We start from the raw sequence: 23,422 nt of genomic DNA on the forward strand, positions 1-23,422 counted from the left end.
TTGCAGCTTGATAGGGGTATAGTTCAATCTGTGTAGAAACTTAAAGCGTGTTTCTGTGTATTTATAAATCATGGAAATTGTTTCGAATTGGGCACAAAAACAAGACCATTTATGAATATCCTATAAATCGCTCAAATTCTCTTACCTTAGAATCATTGAAGGTCTGCATCCTATTAGGTGGTCAACTTTTGTTAACTTTTATATTTGTGATAACCAACCCCTGTAGAACTCAAGGTCAATATGCTTAAAACGATGAAGAAATTACTGAGGCTCCTGAGGAAACCGAGAAAAGGCATCTTTCTTGGTATTCCATAGTCTTTGGTATATAAATGTGTACAGTACACTTGCCCCCCCCTCATCCTTGAATTGCTCATACAATGCAAATGTGCCATCTTGCTACATATGCCCCATTTCAGTCGTACCATCTTTAATAACCGAGACTTGCACAACATTTCCAGTGGTGAGAGGTAGTGCTGGGTTATCCAGCAGGGGGAATTACAGCGACTAAGGCTTCTGATGTCCCAGTACTGTGCACAGTCTCTCCTGAACATTATTGGTATTGGTATCTAGAATAAGGCAATTTTTGTATGTGTTCTGGAGGTGTATGTGTATAGACAGCGATTCATCCTAGGGAAAGTGGGATTCCGGTTCTGAAGAAAGGCCAGGACCCTTTTCGGGCCACCAAGACGGCTGAAACATGTCGACCTATTTGGATGTAAGAACCATTATAGCTTCTTACACATGCCACATCCCTTTTTAACCTTCTCCTCACCACCTGCCTCATAAAGAGGAATATCCTCAGGGGAGGTGAGTGGGATGTTTAATTCTCATCTGAATCATTTACCTCTTCTTGAACAAGCTAGGGAAACAGCCAGGGATTGAACAGTCGCACTGCCTGGAGTCGTCACACATATAATGTACTGAAATTGTACGTTGCTCGCCTCAATGGTCAGCTGCTCACTGACCAAACGTAAACAATAATTATATACACATAGAGAGGCAAACACAAAGAATTAATGTCAGTAAATAAATAGACGCAAGTCCTGGTTACTCAATTGGTTTCTTATCTTTATTAATATTCTAGTTCCTTTTTCGCTCGCAAATAGCGCAGCCAACACGAAAATAACACACATATAGAAAACCATATAGAAATATATGTAACATTAACAACAAGTCTGTTTACAAGACATGACATGTAAGGCAAGACACTCTTATACAAACATGTATACCGTACAGTGTCACTATCAAACCCTATTGCAAAACATACATTTGGGAGTTGGTAAGTTTAAAAACCTATTACATTTAAGTACAAGTGAAGATCATAACATCTAGTTGCCTCTTCTACCCTGCAGTCACCCTTGACGCACCCGAGGGTCCATACGCCATTAAAGTAATCTTTAGCGGGTGCAGGATGACCGATGATGAAGCATGACACCCAGGGGGGTATGAGAGGTCACCCCAGATATTTTTTATAATATCTCAAGGCCCTTTCACCGGACAGTCGGGGCACAAGAAAATCCTCAAAAAAGAGATATTATCCCATACTGAGGCTACAGAGGTATTATATTCAACCTCATTTGCTTGATGTGGTAGTGTATATCATCACATTCATTACATTGCTAGCGTTATCTTAGCTCATGAAGTTAGCATGGGAGCAGGTCCAGTAAACAAGCATCTGCTGATACTTAGAGTGAAAATCAAACAGGTCACCATCCACCATTTACTTAGGGCAGCATTGGTTTGCAATTTGGGCATGTGTCCAAGGGCCTGTGATTGTGCCACAGCTCAGCGGGGGAGGTGCACAGCCGATATGGAGACCCCTCAAGTCATCGCCGCTGGTCATGCCTGCACCAGGCACAATCACATTCTCCTTCGATGTTCCAATGTGAGAGGGGGGATTGTTGGTGAATGGGGCAGGCGACCATAAGTAGGAACCACACCACCAATTCCCACTTGCGACCCCGGCAGCAATGCCCATGACTTCGACCACACCTAACAGAGTGTAGTCGCGCCGCCATCATCACTGGCCCGCGTCTTCTGACCGCATAAGCTCGTCAGCAAACGTTGGAGCCTGAAGCAGTCAGCAGCACCATCCACACTGCCAGTCAGTACTGAGTGCTTGGTTCATGTTAACCCTGGTCAGCAACAGCGGGATATTGTTAATTTTATATCTTTTTGGGCTCCTGAAGCAGGGTGCTGCGTTTAGGGCGTCATCTTAGATCTCAGCAGGGCATACCCCTCGACTATTATAAATATGAAAAGTAAACTCGACTATGCTGTCTCTCACATTCAGTTCTGTTTCTTCAATATGCATTCTACACTGAAAATAATGCTTTTTTACTACTTTTTCCCAGCATTGGCAAAGACAGTAGGGCAGACTTTAATTTTTTATTTAATTAACAACATTTGTACATACAATGCATACCAACAGAATTTGTGAAAGCCTATATTTACATGAGTTGATACATTACAGGCAGACTTATTGCCTTTTAATTTCTGCTGATGCTGCTCAGCAACTACAGGTCTTTTTTTTCTCCCAAAAAGTGTTAGCAAAGCCAATAGGTCCAACTTGCTTTTAAAAGGTGAGAGCAATTGGCTTTGTCACTGCCCGTTTATAAACGTAGCCAGTTGCAGAATGTTCACCCTGAATTTCACAAACACATTTCTGGAAAGTGATGCAGTCAAAACGCTCATGTAAAATTGACAATACTTATAAACTTGTATTTCCAAATAGATAGTGACCAACACACTGCAAGGAGCCAGTTAGTTTTGCTTTTCAAATAGTCTATCTATCCCATTAAGCACACTTCAATACCTCTTTGCTACTTACACTTAAGTTTTCCACATCCAAGATTGAGTCAATGTAAAAAACAACACCTCTTTTACATACCTTAGACTTAAAGCCCTATTTAGAGTTTGGCTGTCGGGGTGATCTATCACGAACATGACAGATACCACCTATGCAGTATGACGGGTGCATTATAGCACTTATAGGATGGCGGACGGGATTTCTGTATAATCCCTCACAAATTCCCCAGGCCCCCAGATCTGCCCTATGCCCCAATGTTAACCGATAATATTAGCCACATTAATAATAGCTTTATGCAGCCAATGTCAACTGGTTTTATCCTCGATTCTGCTCTCAAGCAGGTTGCTGGGACACATTTTAGCACTGCTACAAGCTTCTTAAGAAATGTAAGGTCAGCCAGCTCTAAAGGGTTGCTAGGTGTATGTCTCCACACTACTGCTTGCCCATAAAGGCCTGGTCTCTAAGTTAACCCTGTCTGTTCTGAGCCATAGCTACCAGGGGATTGTTCTCAACTTTATTTAGTGAATTTAGTTGTTCACACTGATAAAGATTTTGATTAATACTTGAGGTGGCCTCTTATGGAGGACGCCGCGCGGCAGTAAGTGTGACCCTTGACCCTGCTCTCAGGTCAGGTCGCTCCCCACGCCGCACTGCTCCTCCTGTGCGCCCGTGACTTCTGCACCACTGCTGCCGCTGCCGGGAGTTTGTGTGCTCCAGCGGTCTGGTGACTTTTTTTTTTCCTGTACTGTACTGCTCTGATTTCTGTATTTGCATATGTATTCTGTATTGTATTTCATTTTGTAGTCGTTCCCTTTAGCGCCCCTTGTCCTCTGTGCCCCCCCACTCCCCGCTTCCCGCCGCTGCTCCCCTGCAGCCCCGCCCCTTTGCCTTCTGTGTCCCGTCCCCATCGCCCATTGGCCGCCCCGCTCCCGCCTCCCAGCTGCTCCTCCCTCCCACTTCGCCTCTTATGGAGGAAGCCGCGCGGAAGCGCAACAGACGCGCACAGCGGGCGCCCACAGCGGGCGCGCCAAAGGCAAGCCTGTCTGCACCCGTCCGCGCCTGGACCGTGCCCAGCGCCAGAACCCCTGGACCCCGAGGCCGCCACAACACCAGACTGCCCTACGACTCCAGCACCCCCCACGCACTCAACACCGGACGAGATCAGACCTGCTACCACGCCATCCCGAAGCACACCCAAGGGCCCTTCACCTGCCGGAACTGCAGCTTCACCACCATCCAGCCCGCCAAACCATCAACCAGAGAACCCAACCACCTCCGTTGCATCCTCCTCAACACCCGCTCCGCCCGCAAGCACGCCATCGAACTCTGGGACCTCCTAGACTCTACCGCCCCTGACGTCGCCTTCCTGACGGAGACCTGGCTGAATGCCACTTCAGCACCAGACATCGCCATAGCCATCCACAGGGCTACAAGATCTCCCGCAGAGACCGCACCAACGGAGTTGGAGGGGGAATCGCCATCATCCACAAGGACACCCTCAGAGTCTCGACCAACACCAACACCCTCACCACCGCTGAGCACATGCACTTCCAGATCCACACCGACCCCAACACGACCCTCAGAGGAACACTCGTCTACAGACCACCCGGACCCCGACCACAGTTCAGCGACACCATCGCCGACCTAGTCAGCACCCGGGCCCTCGCCACCACGGACTACATCGTCCTTGGGGACCTAAACTTCCACCTTGAGAACAACAACAACGCCAACTCCACCGCCCTGATCGACAACCTCGCAAACCTCGGATTCAAATAGCTCGTGACGACACCCACCCACGCTGCCGGACACACGCTGGACCCCATCTTCTCCGCAAGTCCCCACGTCTCCTTCAACCACACCACCAACCCTACTGGACCGACCACAGATGCATCCACTTCACCTTTAGGAAACCCACCACACACCACCGCACCCAACAGCTGCCACGCCGCTGCTGTGGTATGGTCACCAAGGACCAACTGACCACCACCCTCGGCCTGAGACCACCCGCCAACCCCACCGTTTTTGACACCACCGCTACCAACCATTAACAGTGGATTAACGACTGCGCCAATACCCTCGCCCCTCTCAAGACCTCCACAACCAACCACACCAGCAAGAAAGCCGCCTGGTTCACCGAAGACCTCCGGACCTCCAAGCACAACTGTCGGAAGCTGGAGAAGAAATGGCTCCGCGACCGAACACCAGACAGCCACACAGACTACAAGAACGCCACCCGCAGACAGCACCAGACAGGACCGCCAAGAGGACCGCCTTCAAGGACCGCCTAGACAACAACGCACACAACACCAAAGAGCTCTTCAGCATCGTGAAAGAACTCTCCAATCCCAGCTCCAACACCAACGACATTCCACCATCACAAGACCTGTGCGACTCACCGGCCACCTTCTTTCACCTCAAGATCACCAACATCCACGACAGCTTGAACTCCGACACCCCCGTACCCACCGCCGAGACCACCACCCCTGCAACCTCCAGCTGCACCAGTCGCCTGACCGCCTGGTCCAACGTCAGCGATGAAGACACCATCAAAACCAAGAACTCCATCCACTCCTGATCCCCATTCGACCCTTGCCCCCACCACGTTTTCAACAAAGCCAGCGCAACCATCGCGCCCCACCTCCGGAAAACAATCAATATCTCCTTCGAGAAAGCAACCTTCCCGGAAAGCTGGAAGGACGCCGAGATCAACGCTACTGAAGAAACCCAAGGGGGACCCCAAGGACCTCAAGAACTTCCGGCCCAAATCCCTGCTCCCATTCCCGGCGAAAGTCACAGAGAAGATTGTCAACAAACAGCTAACCCGCTACCTCGAAGACAACAACATCCTGGACCCTTCCCAATTTGGTTTCCGCAGCAACCACAGCACCGAGACCGTCCTCATCGCTGCCACCGACGACATCAGGATCCTGATGAACAAAGGAGAAACAACCGCCCTCCTCCTGGACATATCTGCAGCCTTCAACACGGTCTGCCACCGCACCCTATCAGCACGCCTCCATGATGCCGGAATCCAAGAGGAGGCCCTGGCCTGGACCACATCCTTCCTCTCCGACAGAACGCAGAGAGTCCGCCTCCCATCCTTCTGCTCTAAAACCACCGAGATCATCTGCGGCGTCCCACAGGGATCCTCCCTCAACCCGACACTGTTCAATATCTACATGGCACCCCTCGCCCACGTTGCACGACAGCATAACCTAAACATCATCGCCTACTCCGACGACACCCAGCTGATCATATCCCTCACCGAAGACCCCCACACCGCCAAAGCCAACCTCCACGGAGGAATGAAGGCCATCGCCGACTGGATGAAGGACAGCAGGCTGAAGCTGAATTCAGACAAGACGGAGGTCCTCATTCTGGGACCCACCCCATCAGCCTGGGACGACTCCTGGTGGCCCACATCGCTAGGTACAGCCCTGGAACCCACCGACCACGCATGCAACCTGGGGGTCATCCTCGACTCCGCCCTCTCCATGACCAAGCAAGTCAACGCCGTCTCCGCGTCCTGCTTCAACACCCTCCAAATGCTCCGCAGGATATTCAAATGGATCCCCTCTGACACGAGAAAAACTGTCACCCAGGCCCTCATCACCAGCAGACTCGACTACAGGAACGCCCTCTACTCAGGAACAACAACCAAGCTCCTGAGACGACTACAACGAATCCAGAACCCCTCTGCACAACTAATCCTCGACGTCCCCCGACGCAGCCACATCACACCCCACCTGAGAGGCCTGCACTAGCTCCCCGTCAACAAGAGGATCACCTTCAAACTCCTCATCCACGCACACAAAGCCCTTCACAACGCCGGACCAGCATACCTCAACGACCGACCCAGCTTCTACACCCCCACCCGCAGCCTCCGCTCTGCCAACCTCGCCCTCGCCACAGTTCCTCGTATCCGGAAAACCACAGCTGGCGGCAGATCCTTCTCCTACCTCGCCGTCAAGACATGGAACACTCTCCCTACCAACCTACGACAGACCCAAGACCTGCTGGCCTTCAGAAGACTTCTCTAGACCTGGCACTTCGATCAGTAGCAGTCCCCCCCCTCCAACCCCTCCCCAGCGCCTTGAGACCCTCACGGGTATGTAGCACGCTTTAGAAATGCATTGATAGATTGATTGAATACTGAACCCCTCAACTAATAACCCAATTTCTCATAATTTTGTTTTATGAAAACACTGATGTGGGGAGCTCCTAAAGCCATATGCCACTTGATGTTAGACAAGCGTACTTATCTCAAGTACAACTTCAAATGAGCAAAGCATTAAAGACGATGCTGCATGCAATCTTCAAAGCAATCGTGCTCTCGTATTACCTCCCCTTTTTGCTTACTTACCTGTCGCATTTAGATACAAAATGTCGACATAGAGAAATGATAAATCACACGCTATTGATATGAATAGCGATTCTCGTGGGGCAGTATAGTGAAAACAAGGGTTTAAATGGCTCTTGGGCTTCTACTTAGCAATGTCCAAAATGAAGGGGCTGCCCCCAGTCATGACTTCTCTCTGCCCTTCAAGGCCACAAATATCTTCAGCATTAATTTAAAGTGGGTGAGCATTAATACCCAAAAGTGTATGTCCAAAGCCCTTCGTCCACCCAATGCTGGCTTCTGTCTCTGTGGGTGTGCAGGCATCTAATGGAGTGTGGGTTTACAGGTCAAGTATTTTGCATCAAGACTCAAAAATATGCCGGTGCCCTTTCTCACCAACATGTGCAGTAGCAATGAATATATTTAAAATAATAACTTTGTGATATTTCTCCTTTGCTTTGTATTTACACTTTTGTTTGCTGAGATAATATTTAATTTTGTATTTTCGGCCTGTGCTTGTCAGCCTAACAAATGGGAACATTCAGTGTTGTTTTTAGGGTTGCTGCAATGAATACTTATCAGGGCAATATAAATAGAAGGAATGTTAGTACAGATTATTTGCAGGTTTGTTTGTCATTCTAAAATCCCAGTTATATTATCTGGAAGCTTCACAAGCTTCCTAATTGTGAATGAGCAGGACTTGTGTGCTGGTGAAACAGAATTTTTATACTGACTCTGCTGGTGTACGCATTGAAAGAAAGGGAATATTCCAGTTTACAATGGCCAGATGCAGAATCCACCCTATTAATAGTTTTATTGAAGATGCTAAAGAAGTCCCTTGCACTAATGGGTGTCCAATCCTTGCATTACTATTTGCCTGGCTGCAGTGCTTTAAATGAGCAGGTGGTTTCCTGTGCTCTGCACTGGTACCTAATTGTCAGCACCAGTGCTTGTGACAGTCTGCCACATTGGTGTGCTGTCTACCTATTTTAGGTATGAGTGTAACAACAGCTGGTTATTAATTCAATATACATTATTTTGACTAATATCTGCACCCAAGCCATTCAAATAACTTTGGGGGCTTGGAATAGTATGAATTGTCACACTTGCAAGAGTGTGATAGTTAATAGTTGTGTTGGTATTGTCATTGACGGCGCTAGCAGGGTCAGTGCATGGTGCAAGCTGCAGTGACCTCCTGATGAGGGCCTGGGCACTAATTTTTTTCACAAATTAAGCACTGTAGTGACAATGTGTAAAGTAGTTATGCAGTCCTAAAACGCAAAGTCAAAATTCAAAACTATAAAAATCCCAAAGGAATTTAGAAAAATAGAGTAACAATACACAAATCTAATAAAAGGAACCAGAGATATGATTTTTTGTAAAGTTTTACATACAACTAGTGCCAAGAAGTACAAAATGCCAATAATAGTCAATGGTAGTAGTAGCCAGGAACCTAGGCGCGATTTGACGCTGATTGCGGTGGAGTGTGGTTCGAATACACCAACCAGGTTCATCCTGGTCAAAGATTTTACCTTCTAGCTTTAGTCCTTTAAGTCCCAATCCATCACAGGAGAGTCTTTCTAAAGCCCCCAGGACCTCAAGGAGGCACTTAGAGACTCACAGTGTGGCAGCCAGAGTCCAGTCCACATCTAGTTGCCACTGACCAGCTGGACAGTTACAGAAAAGGCCTTATGTAGGTTATTGTATTCTTATTGCTGGAACAAGTCCTCAGCCTTAGACAGTTGTAGTCCACTTCTATGCCCTGGATACAAGAGGGAGAGCAAGTCCACTCCGTTATGGCTCTTCTCAGGTCGCAGGCAGCTGGTTCTGTCCTTTTCTGATCTTCCACAGGTCCAGGAGTGTTCTGCAGTGTTTGCCACGAGATACCACACGTATGTCTCACACAAGCTTGTGGGTGTGAATGACCCCTCGGGATGCCCTAATCAATGGGGTAAGCTTCCCGGGGCTAACACATCCCACTTTGGGAATGTGCAAAATGGCTGAAGTCTTCCATCAGACTAATTTTGGGCTCTGAAGGCTGAGTGTGTGTGTGGGGTGGGGAGAGTATACTATGGTAATACTAGTGTCTTCCCACACCTATAATAAAAGCCAGTTTTACAAAGCCTCTGTAACCGCAATAAACTCAGGCACAGATATCTGGCAGGACAAAGCTGATATTTCAGCACCCAGAGAGTGAATATCCACAAATTGTTTTGACACTTCAACAGGATCTGACACAATGATGTCAGCAGATGCCCACTGTAATGGAAGCCTGTTTGGCTGCAGGGACAATAGAAAGGTGTATGCCTGGGTGTTAGCTACATCTGCTAGGCCTCTTTGAAGTAATCAAGTTTTTGCGCCCAGTCCACAGACCATCCTGTTAAGGGCGCAACAACACCTCTCCACACCCATGGCCTTTTGTCCCTGTCCTCGGAGCAAGTACACACCTCATTCACGGCCATTGAAATGCCCTTTACTGCCTGCCAGAATGGAGAGGGAAAAATGCAATTTAGCTTCCAGGGACTTCATGCGTGGAAAAGACTCAAGTTCAAGTTCATAAATTTATATAGCGCACTACTCACCCAGAGGGTCTCAAGGCGCTTGGGGAAGGGGGAGCTTTTACTTATCGAATAACCATGTTTTAAGTTACTTTCTGAAGGAGAGGTGGTTCTGATTAAGGCGAAGGTGGGTGGGGAGAGAATTCCAGTTCTTGGCCGCTAAGTAGGAGAAGGATCTTCCCCCCATGGTGGATCTATGGATGCGCGGAATTGCGGCGAGGGCTTGATTGGACGATCGTAGTTGGCGGGTGGGGGTGTAGAAGGACAGTCGCGAGTTGAGGCATTCGGGTCCTAGGTCGTAGAGGGCTTTGTGTGCGTGGGTCAGGAGACGGAACGTTATTCTTTTGTTGACGGGGAGCCAGCGGAGGTCTTTCAGGTGGCCGGAAATGTGAGCTTGACGAGGGATGTCCAATATGAGTCTGGCTGAGGCGTTTTGATGCGTTGCAGTTTTTTCTGTAGTTTGGCTGTGGTTCCGGCGTAAAGGGTGTTTCTGTAATCCAGTCGGCTGTTGACCAGTGCGTGGATGACCGTCTTTCTTGTTTCGGTGGGGATCCAACGGAAGACTTTATTGAGCATGCGTAGGATGTTGAAGCATGATGATGAGACGGCGTTGGCTTGTCTGGTCATCGAGAGGGAGGAGTCCAGGATGAAGCCTAGGTTACGTGCGTGATCTGTAGGTATGGGTGCGGTTCCCAGGGCCGGTGGCCACCAAGAGTCGTCCCAGGCAGAGGGGGAAGAGCCTAAGATGAGGACTTCCGTTTTGTCCGAGTTTAGTTTTAAACGGCTGTTCTTCATCCACTCGGCTACTTCTTTCATCCCTTCGTGTAGGTTGGTTTTGGCGGTGTTTGGGTCTTTTGGTGAGGGATAGGATCAGCTGGGTGTCGTCTGCGTAGGAGATAATGTTGAGGTTGTGTTGGCGCGCAATGGATGCGAGGGGACTCATGTATACGTTGAAGAGGGTGGGGCTGAGTGAAGATCCTTGGGGTACGCCGCAGATGATATCGGTGGCTTCTGATCTATAAGGTGGAGGCGGACTCTCTGGGTTCTTCCGGCGTGGAACGAGATGATCCAGTCCAGTGCTTTTCCTTGTATTCCGACGTTGCTGAGGCGTTGAATGAGGGTGCTGTGACAAACTGTGTCGAAGGCTGCGGAGAGGTCAAGTAGGATGAGGGCAGCTGTTTCTCCGTTGTCCAGTAGAGTGCGAATGTCGTCTGTTGCTGCGATGAGGGCGGTTTCGGTGCTGTGTTTTGCTCGGAAGCCGGACTGTGAGGGGTCGAGGGATTTGTTGGATTCAAGGAAGGCGGCGAGCTGATTGTTGACGGCTTTCTCAATGACTTTGGCAGGGAATGGAAGGAGCGAGATGGGGCGGTAGTTCTTAAGTTCAGTGGGGTCTGCTGTGGGTTTCTTCAGAAGGGCGCTGAGTTCGGCATGTTTCCAGCTTTCCGGGAAGGTAGCGGAGTTGAAGGAACAGTTGATGACATCGCAGAGATGGGGTGCGATGATCGAGTCAGCTTTGTTGAAAATGTGGTGGGGACATGGGTCGGTTGGTGATCCTGAGTGTATGGAGTTCATCAGGCGTATGGTGTCTTCGGTGGTGATTGGGTTCCAGGCGTAAAGGTTGTTAGAGTGCGGTTTTGGTTCGGGGGTGGGTGAAGTGGGCTGGTCTTCGGGCTGGTATATGAAGCTGTTATGTATGTCGGAGATTTTGTTGTGGAAGAATGAGGATAGAGAGTCGCAGAGGTCTTGGGAGGGAGTGATGTCGTTGGTGCCGGCGGTGGGTGGTAAATTCTTTGACGATGTTGAATAGTTCCTTGCTGTTTTGGGCGTTGCTGTCGAGTCGATCCTTGAATGCTTATTTCTTGGTGGATCGGATGAGTTGGTGGTGTTTGCGGGTGGCATTCTTGAAGGAGGTCAGGTTGTCAGTGGTTGGGTTTTTTCTGCAGGTTTTCTCGAGGGTACGACAGAGCTTCTTGGATTTCTTAAGGTCGTCGTTGAACCAGGGGGCTTTTTTGCTACCTTGCTTGATTTGATGGTTTTTCAAGGGTGCAAGCTCGTCGGCGCTGTTGGTGATCCATTGTGTGATGTTGGTGGCTGCTTGGTTTGGGTCCGATGATTTGGCAGGAGGGTTTTGGTGAAGCGATGTGATGAGCTGGTCGGTGGTGATTTTGTTCCAGTTTCTTCGGGGAATTGGTTGTGTTTGGTTGTGGGTCGTGGTCTTTTTGTAGTTGAAGTGAACGCAGCTGTGGTCCGCCCAATGGAGAGCTGTGGTGTGATCGAAGGAGATGTGCTTGCTAGAGGTGAAGATGGGGTCGAGCGTGTGTCCGGCAAGATGGGTGGGGGTGTCGACAAATTGTTTAAGTCCGAGATTGGCCAGGTTGTCCATAAGGGTGGTGGTATTGCAGTTGTTTTTCTTTTCCAAGTGGAAGTTGAGTTCTCCCAGTAGAATGTAGTTCTCGGAGGGGAGGGCATGTGGGCTGATGAAGTCAGAGATGTCTTCGCTGAATTGTGTGCGCAGGTCCTGGTGGTCTGTAGATGAGGGTGCCTCTGAGTGTGCTCTTGGGGTCGGTGTGGATCTGGAAGTGAAGGTGTTCGGCGGTAGCGAGGAAATCGTCGGTATTGGTCGTGATGCGGATGGTGTTTTTATGGACGATGGCGATGCCTCCTCCTGTTTGGTTGGTTCGGTCCTTTCGGATGATCTTGTAGCCTTCCGGGATGGCTATGGCGATGTCGGAGGCTGATGACGCGTTCATCCAGGTTTCTGTAAGGAAGGTGACGTCCGGCGATGAAGTGTCGAGTAGGTTCCAGAGTTCGATGGCATGTCTGTGGACCGAGCGGGTGTTGAGCAGGAAGCATTTCAGGTGGTTAGTGTTGGGGCTCAGTTTGGAGTTTGTGGATTTGGTGTTGGTCCAGATGCAGTCAAACTTGCAGGAGTGGCAGGTGAAGGGTCCGTGGGTGTGTCCTGGGGCGGCTTGGTAGCAGTTAGGTGGTCGGCCGAGGTTGAGTGCTGAGAGGGTTGGGGCATCGTAAGTTAAGCGGGCGGAGTGAGATTTGCGGGGGCCAGGGGGTCTGGCGCTGGGCGCGGTCCAGGCGCGGACGGGCGTAGACGGGCTTACCTTTGGCGCACCTTTGGCGCGCATGGGGGCGTGACCGCTGGGCGTGAACGCTGTGCGCAAATGCATCTGTCATAAGTGATTAGTGGAGGGGGGAGGAGCGAGGGAGGAGCAGCTGGGAGGCGGGGAGCGGGTGGAGAGGACATGCTCCGAGGCACAACAACAACAAAATGGCTGCAAAAGCGAAACCGGAACAGGTTGGGGCACAGACAGGCGTTACGCTGCGGGCAGAGGCACTGGCACAATCAGGCTACACACTCTAAAGGCAAAACGGGCTATTACCACAATGATAAGTAATGCTAGAGAGGCAATGCGATATAAATGAGGCAGATCAAAGCGAGCAGCACAATGGCAAATGCGACTTAAGAGGCAATGCGAGCAGCGCAGGCACCAGATCTATTTCAATGCGACAGAGCAAGCCAGCAGTACAACGATATAAGGCAATGAGGCAATGCGAGCAGCGCAGGCACCAGATCTGACTTTTTAAAACTCATCTTTCAAAAAGAGTTATTACAAATTTGACTTCCCCTGTGAATTGGGCTTGTATAAATATTTCAAAAATTAAAATTGTAAGTCTTTCCTAGTCATAATATTGTATCTTAGTGCTTTCCCTTTCCACAGCCAACCTTGCTATTATGCAAATAGCTTTGAGATGCTATTCAATTTAAGAATATGTTTAACATTAACCTTTACATATCCTACGTTTAAATACCATTCACAGTAAGGTTTATTTCGGGAGGCATGAATAGTTAAAAGGGGTGTCTTGGGCCTGTCAGTAGAGGTTATTTTGACCTGTCAAATTTGAAGTTAAAGAATGCACAGTCATGGTACTGGTGTTGGTCCTGGTATGAGGTTTGCGTTTTTATTGTAGTGAATGGCACAACTGCCGTCCACTTGTTGCGTTTAAGTTACAGGCCCCGGGTTCACCTTGCTACCATGTACTAGGCACTAGGGACTTATAGGCAGTAGGGTAAAGGAGGGAAAAATAGTGCAGGTGCTTGTTTAAATGGGGTGAGAGGGTGGGCCTAGGGGCGGGCTAAAGGCATGCCAATGCTTATTGACTTCTATAAGTAAGTAAGTATTTAATTTAGCATAGTTACTTAAAACCATTGCTACAAAGTATCTTATGACATTCCATGTATAAGTTACAATTTTAAAAACATAGTATAAAACAATTTGCTAAAAATCTGTAAAATCTGTACAAAATATATGTTTAGCAGCATCCAACTCAGTTCTTAATGACTATAATGTTGTTCCTTCCAAAGTAAGCGACTAGTGGTCGGCAACTTGATTTTGTGGCATGCACGTACAGAGTAGATGCAGCGTATCCTCTTGCGCTGTGCCGCACAGGCGACAGATAGAATCAGATAGCTTTTTTAGCCAATGTGGATAGTGCTTTATGCATGGTAGCAGGCCAAGTCGGTACTTCAGGAATTGTATTGTAATGGATTTGGCAAACCCTAGGGCTAGGTATTTTTGAGCAGCAGGAGAGGTATAGGAGCTCAGGATCATCCAGCCGTACGATCTTCTGGATAGGGCTGCCTTTTTTTCGATCCAGGATTGGCTCTTTACTGTTTTCTTTGTTATTTTTTTGAGAAGGCAGTGGCTTATGGATGTTTCCCAAAGCTCGAGGAGGCGCCGGGTGGTTAGGCTTGCTAGTAGGTATTTTGTTGCTGGTGAAGTTTTTTTCTGCTGTAGTTTTAACCACAAATGCCAATTTAGGGTTCCTGGTTTTGATTTTCTTACTTTGTCCCAAAAAATATCTGTTGCACCTTGTCTTGCAAGGGTCTGTTTTTGAACACCAAACTCAAGCCTAATCTGTGCTGGAGAGACTCTTGTTGGAAGACCAAAGATTATTCTGTACACTTTTGCAACCACACCATCCAAGATTTTGGAGTCCCTTCCCCTCTGTGCCTTGCTCCGGGGGGGCTATTGTAGGCAGGAGTTTTGCCCGTATTACTTCGACCAGTGGGGCAAGTGAGGGGCCCCTCAGTTTGGAGTTAAGGTTTCTCAATGAAGTTGCTAGGGCTGTTCCCTTCTTTTTGAGTGTGTCCCTTTGGGCAGCCAAATGCCCCCTTTGTCAATGATCACCCCCAAATATTTATATTCTTTTACTGCGTCTATGCGGGTCTTGCTCTAAAACCAGACAGGTGTGTTCTTGGAATTATTTTTGATTGTCATAGTTTTGTTTTTCTCCAAGTTGATGTTCAAATTATTTGCCTCAGAGTAATCAAATGTAATGTTATTGACTTCTATACTAGTTGCAGCACATACCAAAACGCATGAGAAATGTGTTTCTATAAACAAAACAGGTTAACGCATTATACAAAACGAAAGCCAAACACAGTGATATTTTAACAATTCCTTGTGTTGTAATATTTCTCTTGCTTTTCTCTCTCCCACAAACCATGCACAGGCAAGCAGGTAAATTGACAAACATAAGCAGACACTCACAACAAAGAATCAGGTGGGATTAAAGCCATTTTAGCCTTGTTACCTCCCATGGCTTTCTTTATTGTGCTGTCACTGGGCTGCCTCAATTCCTTACAACACAGCATGATGGTGTACACCCTGATATCATACAAATGAGCCCACACTAAATAGTTCAGTGAGGGCTCAGCGCAGGGCTACAGAAGTGCGTTGGCTGCCAAAGAGACAGGCTACCACCACTAGCAGCCAGTGCTCCTAACCTTTCCTGAGTACCGGTACTCTCCTCAGCAGCAGAGAATTGCCGTTACCCAGAGTGATAAAAAATAACAAGTGCCGGTACTCAGTACCTGTGAGCACCGGCCAATTTGAAGCACTGCTTATAGGTAAATTAAGTATGCCAATTAGGTGTAGATCAATTTCAACATATTGAAAGGAGGAGTTGAAGTACTTCACCTTCTAGTTACCGCGGGTAAAGTGCAGAGACTTCTATAGCCAGCAAAAATGGGGTTCAGCACAAAGGGGAAAAAAAATCCAAGGTGACCCTGCCGAAAAGGCAAACTAAAATTAAAAGGGCAATTAAAATCAAAAATCATTTAGTCAAATGTGTAATGCCATGAGGATGCAAAGTGAATTTAGAGGTGCAAATGACCTAATTTACAAATCTAAATTCATATTTGGTATTTACAAAACATGAATTTGCAAGTGGAAGTGCTTGTAAATTTGCATGAATTTGGGGAACTTTTCAATGTAAAAAAATCTCCTCAGAGAGGCCAGGAGTCGCCGTTCTATTACGAAAATTTCTTGAAAACCAATGTGTGAATAAGTGGCTACTCGCAAACGTTTTCAAGGCACAGTCCTATCCTTAGATGTGGTCAGAGATTAACTCCTCTCAAGGGCTTGAGTGAATCTCTGACCCCATGCGTGTTAGGATTACCCCTTTCCAAGTCTGTAATAGGGCGGGAAGATTCCCCCAAAACTGACAGGAGCTAGTGGAAGGGGATTCTCCTATGGTAAACACGTTCACCTGTATTGTAAGAAAAATAAACACTTTTAAATTGCAAATGTACATTTTTAAGTATTTCTGCATGTGTAAACATGCACCTCGAACAGGAACTAATTCTTCAGCGTTTAGCCATGGGAGTGCCGCCGGTACTCTGTGGCTGTCACAGTTCCCCAAGAATATCCCTAGACCCCAAGATTTTTGGGAGAAATAGTATCAAACCTACAGCGAATGTATGTTTGTTGTGGCTTGGGCATATTTCGTTTTTAGAGGACACATATACATTTAGTTTGCGCTTCTACTAGAGACTGTGAGGTAAGGGCGAATCGGCGTTCCTTCGAGTAGGGAGAGTACGGTAAGAGCGGGTCACAGCAATTTGTTTCTCTGCAGTGTTTTCATTCATGCAGGTGGACCCAGATCTGAAGAAGAGGAGGAGGGACGGGCAGCAGATCACACAGCTCAGATCCCGGCAGCAAACAAACAGGCAAACACACACAAACAGGATTACCACCACCGCCCGGAGCGCATCACTGCATGCAGGGGACAGAGAGAGGGGCGACTCCCTGCCAGTGCCTTGGACTGCAGAGGCGGACGGGGGCTCCGACCCTGGACCACTGCAGGCTCCCTCAGCTGACTTCAAGGAGAAAAGGTCGATCCTCCCTCCCCGGGAGAAGCCCCGGCTGCAGGGCGCGGGTCTGCACTGGAAGGCACCGGCTGCGGTTTAAAGGGCAGCTGTGCCTAAGCGCCCAGACTTGCTGACCCAGCAGCTGGGAGGTGGACACCGCGGCCCCTGTGGGTAATATCTGCGGGGCTAACCCTTTCACTGCAGGGAAGCGCTGGAATATTTCCGATGTAAGGCCATCACTGGATTTTCTTCTGGCCGGGACGGTCGTATGCCCTGTGTTTTCTGCATGCGCTGCTGTTTCTTGTGGTGTATGTGCAGGAGGTCGGAGCCCTCGCAGCGGAATCTTCAAGGAGCGCAGACCACCCCTGAGGAGGAGATGTGCCGGTCCACCCGAGAAAGTGACCTGGCATGCACCCACCCCAGTGCCAGCGGTCTGTGGATTAGAGAGACCCGAGGTCTAATCCTGGCTTCTACGTTTTGCTGCGCTGTGTGATCCTGGCAACACTGTTTCGTTGGTTCCTGTATCCGATGCGCTTGGGAGCGCTCTGAAGCTGCAAGTGGCCTCAAGGAGCGCTTTATAAATACTTCGCGTTCATTTTCCTGGATAGTTGGCTGAGCGGTTCGGCCCGTCCCAGCCTGGGGCGCACCATGGAGGGGGTCTGGAGTGAGACCCTGCCGGACCTGGAGTCACTGGAGAGTAAGGTGGGGAGAAAGACCCCCGAGGGGCTGCTACGGTGGCTGCGCGAGGACCCTGCGCAGCTGCTGGGGGACAGCCCCGCCGGGCCAGCGGAGAGCAGAGCTCGGGGGGCCCCGCTGCCGGGGAGCCAGGGGCTGGGCGAGAAGATCAAGGCGCTGAAGCTTGAGCTGGTGAGTGTGCGACCACGAGTGTGCAACACACTCACCTGTCCATGTGTCTATACAATGTACACCTGCCCCTCGGCATTTCCAGCCCAGCTGCCTGGGCAGAAAGATTGGAGTTCTGGAGGCTCTGCTCCTAAACTTATGTAGATTTCCTTTAAAAAGCCCCAGCTAAAACTGCCCCATAAATGTCTTTTAAACGGTAAGCCAGCTGCAAAAGGTGTGTCTGCCAAGTGACACTCGTGTCGCGTGCTATGCCGCCAGCCAACAGCACATTGCATTCTGGGACATGCAATTTCGTTGTTTATAACTTAAGAAGGGGTGCTTAGATCTCAGCTTGTAAAATGTTGGCTAAAACATCAGGAGTGGCAGACGGTGTGACACCGGACGTGTGGCCGCTTGTCCGCTCCCTAGTAATGGTACAGGACAATGTCCTCCACTGTAATATCAGGTATAAAATGATGCACTCTTATTACTACCAACGTACTGCAAGGTCAATCTTTTTCTGACCCGTCTCCTTTTTACATATCTCCCGACATTCATACACCGAGGCTCTTATGTAGATTTGAACGAGGGACACCCACTTTTTAGCTTCAAGGATTTTAAGCAAAGTTCTCAGTTATGTCACAGTCTGATGCCAGGGCCCTTTTAAACTCGACTTTGACATCCCAAGTCAGGCAGTTCTCAAATGTGTTCAACAATCACAGACACTATGCGCCCTGATTGGGACTCACAAGTGTGATGTAGTTGGCACACGTTGAGTGCAGTGAAACACAAACGTGTGCGCAAGTCCATGCATAATATTCCTGTTTCTAACATTATCTCCAGTGATGCAATAACTAAAAAAGGAAATTGTTATTTACTGCACTCTCTAGGAGCGTAAGTGCATGCTTACTTAAGCAACGACCGCCACAACTGGGAAACAAGTTCCGATTAAATGCAGGCAGGGTTTTTAAAAAGAAAATATATAAGTTCACATGAAGTGAAGAGTTATAGTTGTTGAAAGTAAAAGCCCACCTTTGTGTTGTGATATTTTAAATATATATATACATACATTTATATCTATACATATATACATACATACATGCATACACTTGTCCTTTTCAAACAACTTGGCTGCAGCAACGGTCTAATTCAGATGCATTTCGGTTAATATATATATATTCTGTTGGGAGCTGTGCTTAATTTGAGCCTGTGGTTTCCGGCACTTAATCATCAACACCGGCGCTTTTCATGAGCACCAGTTAAGGAGACATTCATTTATGGTGGGCACTTAGTGATTAAGTGATTTGCCTAGAATCACAGGATGTGGAGCCGAACGCCGAGACCTGAACCTGTTTCCCCAGCTCCGAAGGTAGCAGGTCTGGTCATTATGCCACATCCTCTCCCCACTTTCACAGTTAGTGGTTGGTTCTGTTTTAGGCGGCTCATACAGGAAAAAAATGGGCTTGTGCAAGCTGCCTCCTTACAACAGCGCCGGCACTTATTTTTTTTACAAATTAACCCCTGAGAGTCCTGTTCCCAGCCCCCACACCAAACCATTAAGGCATCTGTTTGTCCAGAGTACTTTTCACTCCAGAGATCAATCATCCGGGGCTGGCCAGGTGACTTTCATCCGTGACCTTGTGCCTACGTCATGACCAGTCAAGGAGCCTCCGTCTTCCTGACTGTTGTCATTCAAGTGGGAATGCCACTGGATGTCAGCTTCTTACTTGTGAAAGACCACCCCCTCTTGCTGATGGGCGACAATCAATGCTTGGAATGGGCAGGTACTGTCCGGTAATGAGTACCTGCACTTCTTTAATTCGAAAGAGAGAGGGCCTGCACACCTCAGCCCTGCTGCAAAACATTTCATGGGAAAGTACCAGCATTTCTCTGCAATAATAACATACTCGCAATAGTGAGTTCCTGCACTTCTATGTTTCCATTTAAAGCACTGGTGACAATGTAATAGCTGCAGATAAAAACAATAAGTGAGGCAAGAGAGAGATCATACCCTTTTTCAAAATTTCTGGTCTGGTAAGTATTTTCCATCGAGGAGTTCTATATAGCTTCAGAGGAAATGGAGACCTATACACTGGTAATAGTAACATCTGTGCTTTACAGTGCTTAGAAAAGCCATAGGCATGGTATGAATTGCTACATAAAAATACATTATCAAATGGGTCTACATTTAAAAATTGTCCTGGACTGGGTCAAGCTTCCCCCATAACAGTTTCTAGTTCCACCAAGCATTCTGTACATCCCCGTCAACCTGAGAAACATCCAGCTGTGTGGGCTGTAAGTTATACAGCTGTGGAATGTGTCTTCTAGGGCCTAACCTTTAAAATCCAATTTCAGTTGCAAACATCTCTGTCACGAAAGCCCTGTTTCAACTAAGCATGGGCGCAGAATCCGTTCCGCTCGCGGATTTTGCGTATTTTCGGCAAATTCTCAATCCGCAAACTCCAGCGAATTTGCCGAAAATCCGCGAATCCGCGAGCGGAACGGATCCGGGGGGCAAAAGTTCAAGCATCAAGCTTGTAACTATTTTAGAATGGCGCCGGCAAGCTGCCAGCGCCATTCTCAAATAGTTACTAAGTTAGCTTCAACAGGAAGCACTAATAGAAGCATGTGCTCGAGTTTAACTGAATTTGAGCACCTGCTTTATTTTATCTATTAGTGCTTCCTGATGAAGCTAACTTAGTAACTATTTTAGAATGGCGCTGGCAGCTTGCTGGTGCCATTCTAAAATAAAACAGGAGAGGGGCAGAGGGCAGAAGGGCACAACAACAAGTGGGGCAGAGGGCAGAAGGGCACAACAACGAGTAGGGCAGAGGGGAGAATGGCACAACAACGAGTGGGGCAGAGGGCAGAATGGCACAAAAACGAGTGGGGCAGAGGGCAGAATGGCTCAAAAACGAGTGGGGCAGTGGGCAGAAGGGCACAACAATGAGCGGTCTCGCACAAAAAAAACCCCGCGAACACGCAAAGTGCCCCGCGAACTCGCAAATCGCCCTGCAAACACGCGAAAAAAAATCCTGCAGATCGCGAATTCGCAAATCCGCGAATTCACAAAATTCCCCCATGCTTAGTTTCAACACTAATGTCTATTCGTTTTATTTAAATTTATATATGTCACTGGATGGTTACAGCTGACTTTGTGTACCCTTGGATCCCCAATGACCCTTAGCTCCACTAGAGCTTCCTGCTTGCTGCTGGGGTCTGGGCAAGGTATGCTGTGGAAATGACAGAAAATAAACAGCTCTTTCAAGTACCCACTTTCTGTTCCTGTTGCTTTCTTTGTGACCCCCTTTGACTATGATTAGCAAGGACAGTTTGAGGGGTGCCATTGGGCAAGTCAGTGGTAGCTGTTCCTAGTTGGAGTTATGTCCCCATCTTCTCCTTTTCGGAATATAGTATACATGTTTGTCTGTAGGATTTCTGATGTAGACCGTGATTGCCTTCAATATTTAGTTTTTTGGAGATGTGATCTGCAGAAATGAACAGGGTACATTCAAGGGGCCTTTCCTGTGATCTGTGAGGTGATCACACCTTCTTTCATTCTGCCCTTCACACCTCACACTTATGCCCTTGGTTCCACGTGCGCACCTGTCACCCCATTTGGGTAACTCTGAATTTATTGAACCCCCACCCCCAGTGCCCCTCTCATTTATGATGGCCTCTGAGGTTGGTCTAACGTGGGTTATATGTATATGCCGCTGCTATTTAAAACCTAAGGCTGAGGCCTGCCGCTGTTGATGACCCCAGGAAAAGGATGCAACAACTTCAGCAAGAAGCACCCCGAAGTCAGCATGATTTTTGGGTCGACGTCAGGTTGTCATTTTATTATAACTCCCTCTTCCTGAAACAGCAGCTTCTCGTTTTAAGGAAATTAACATATTTTCCATTAAACATTAGCATGTCATTCTTGGGAAATGTCATAATTTAGCTTTAACATCTTTCCTTTCTATTTTTTAGAACACCAAATATGTGTTTGTCATTTTCACCAAGTCCCAGTTGGACAAACACAGCCAGCCTTTAATGCCCCTCACCCCCCATTGAATGCCAAGGGGGGCCACCATATATCAGGGATGGGGAACACATGCCTGGGATGCGTAGCACCTGCCGGGGATGCTGAGCATGTGCCTGGGATGGTTTCCAGGTGATAGGACTGGTCAGGCCATGGCAGACGTGGCCGCCATATTGCCAGGGTTGGCCACTCAGGAATGACAAATCCATGTGGTTACAGAATGGCAAACACATGCAAATGTTGGTTTACCCTATATAGTCATAGATGCCACATAAAACAATCCATGGCCGCATCATCACAGGGCCCTCGTGCAAACCCAGTGCTGATTTGCATGGCTTCTCCCTCTGACCTGGAACCCCAGGCAGGCTCAGCATCGCCATAGCCAAAGGGAGCTGCCTGGCTAAGGTCTGAAGCGAAGGGCGCAGGGGTTGCAGCAGAAGAGGCACTTTGGTGCAAGGCCTCACCTCCCCCCAGCACTGGATGACTGATGTCTGTCAGGCTCAGCCATCTGTTGAAGAGGAGCGATAGAACCCTTTGACCTCATTATGCCTGATGCTGATGTTGCAGATGTGCAGCGCCCTCACTGTAGGCAGGGCCACTGGAATTATGATGCTGTGCCGTTTTAAGCTTAAGTATGGATTTGACGCGTGTGCCACATAATCCACCATCTGCGCTACAATCTGCGAAATGTTAACCACGAACAAATTGTAAATCACATGGATCAAAAGTTACTAAACGCATGCCAACATTGTCCCATGTAGTGGAAAGCCAGCCCTTCGCGAAGGTTTACTGGTTATCTCTCAACTACTTATTGCTGTATTTGTGCCAAAAATTGGCGGTAACAGGTTGAAATCTGTAACTAGACTGTTCCCAGCATGTATAAAAAAGACAAAATAATGAAGTAATACTATCACAAAATGTGGCTCTTTTTGGTGCATAATTTTCCTGTTCTTGCTGCATTATTTAGTCAGCTCTGCCGCATAATTTGGTTCTCTCCGGCCGCATAATTCCAGTGGTCCTGACTATAGGTAGAACTGATACCCCGCCTTTAAAACACAATGTGCGTGTGCACAGCTCCACCTCTCCTCCTTCTGCACAGGCACATTCTGCACGTGAGAGCCAGTGGGTGAGCTGCTGGTGTGCCCACAGCTCAGACCCTGAGTTTACTTCCCTGGACTTTCTTGGCCATACACCACTGTCAGTCAACTTCTTCATATGTTGCAGACTGGGAACAGAACCTAGGAGGAAGCTTCCACCTCTCTGCGGCCTAAGCTCCCCCCAGGGCTGGGTGATGTCTGTGCACTCGCTCATGACTGGCTCGCTTGGTTGGGAACCAAATGGTCGTCACCCTCATTAATTGTACATGGTGGCACGTGAGCCGCCCACAGTCCTACACATCACTTTGGTGCTTCAGGTTTGCAGAATGCTGTACATGCAGGGCTTTAAGTGAGATGAAAAAACTGGGGGGTCTCCCCTGAGGGGCGTGGCCGCTGTAATTAAGGGCGTGGCTTAAGAACACAAAAGCTAATAATCTGTGCTTAGCATAGTGTGCCGTCCGACTTGTATTTTGCTGTTTCTGTCATTGCATCCAGATACTTGATACAACAAGTAACATCATACCTACAACAAGTCAGGACTATTGGCTTTGTCAATGGTTGTTAGTTGCATAAGATAAATAAGC

At 48.2% G+C, this 23,422-nt stretch overlaps 1 protein-coding gene across 1 annotated transcript in view; it reads left to right on the forward strand.

Moving 5' to 3' along the window:
- The first annotated feature begins 16,649 nt into the window (after positions 1 to 16,649).
- LURAP1 (leucine rich adaptor protein 1) overlaps positions 16,650 to 23,422 on the forward strand; it is a 129,334-nt gene continuing 122,561 nt past the window's right edge. Inside the window, exon 1 of the mRNA XM_086952342.1 lies at positions 16,650 to 17,738. Coding sequence (XP_086808468.1) covers positions 17,520 to 17,738 — 219 coding nt within the window. The 5' untranslated portion in view covers positions 16,650 to 17,519. The remainder of the gene's footprint in view (positions 17,739 to 23,422) is intronic.

This window comes from Lissotriton vulgaris, chromosome 1_1 (genome assembly GCF_964263255.1).
Source record: "Lissotriton vulgaris chromosome 1_1, aLisVul1.2, whole genome shotgun sequence".
NCBI lineage: Eukaryota > Metazoa > Chordata > Amphibia > Caudata > Salamandridae > Lissotriton > Lissotriton vulgaris.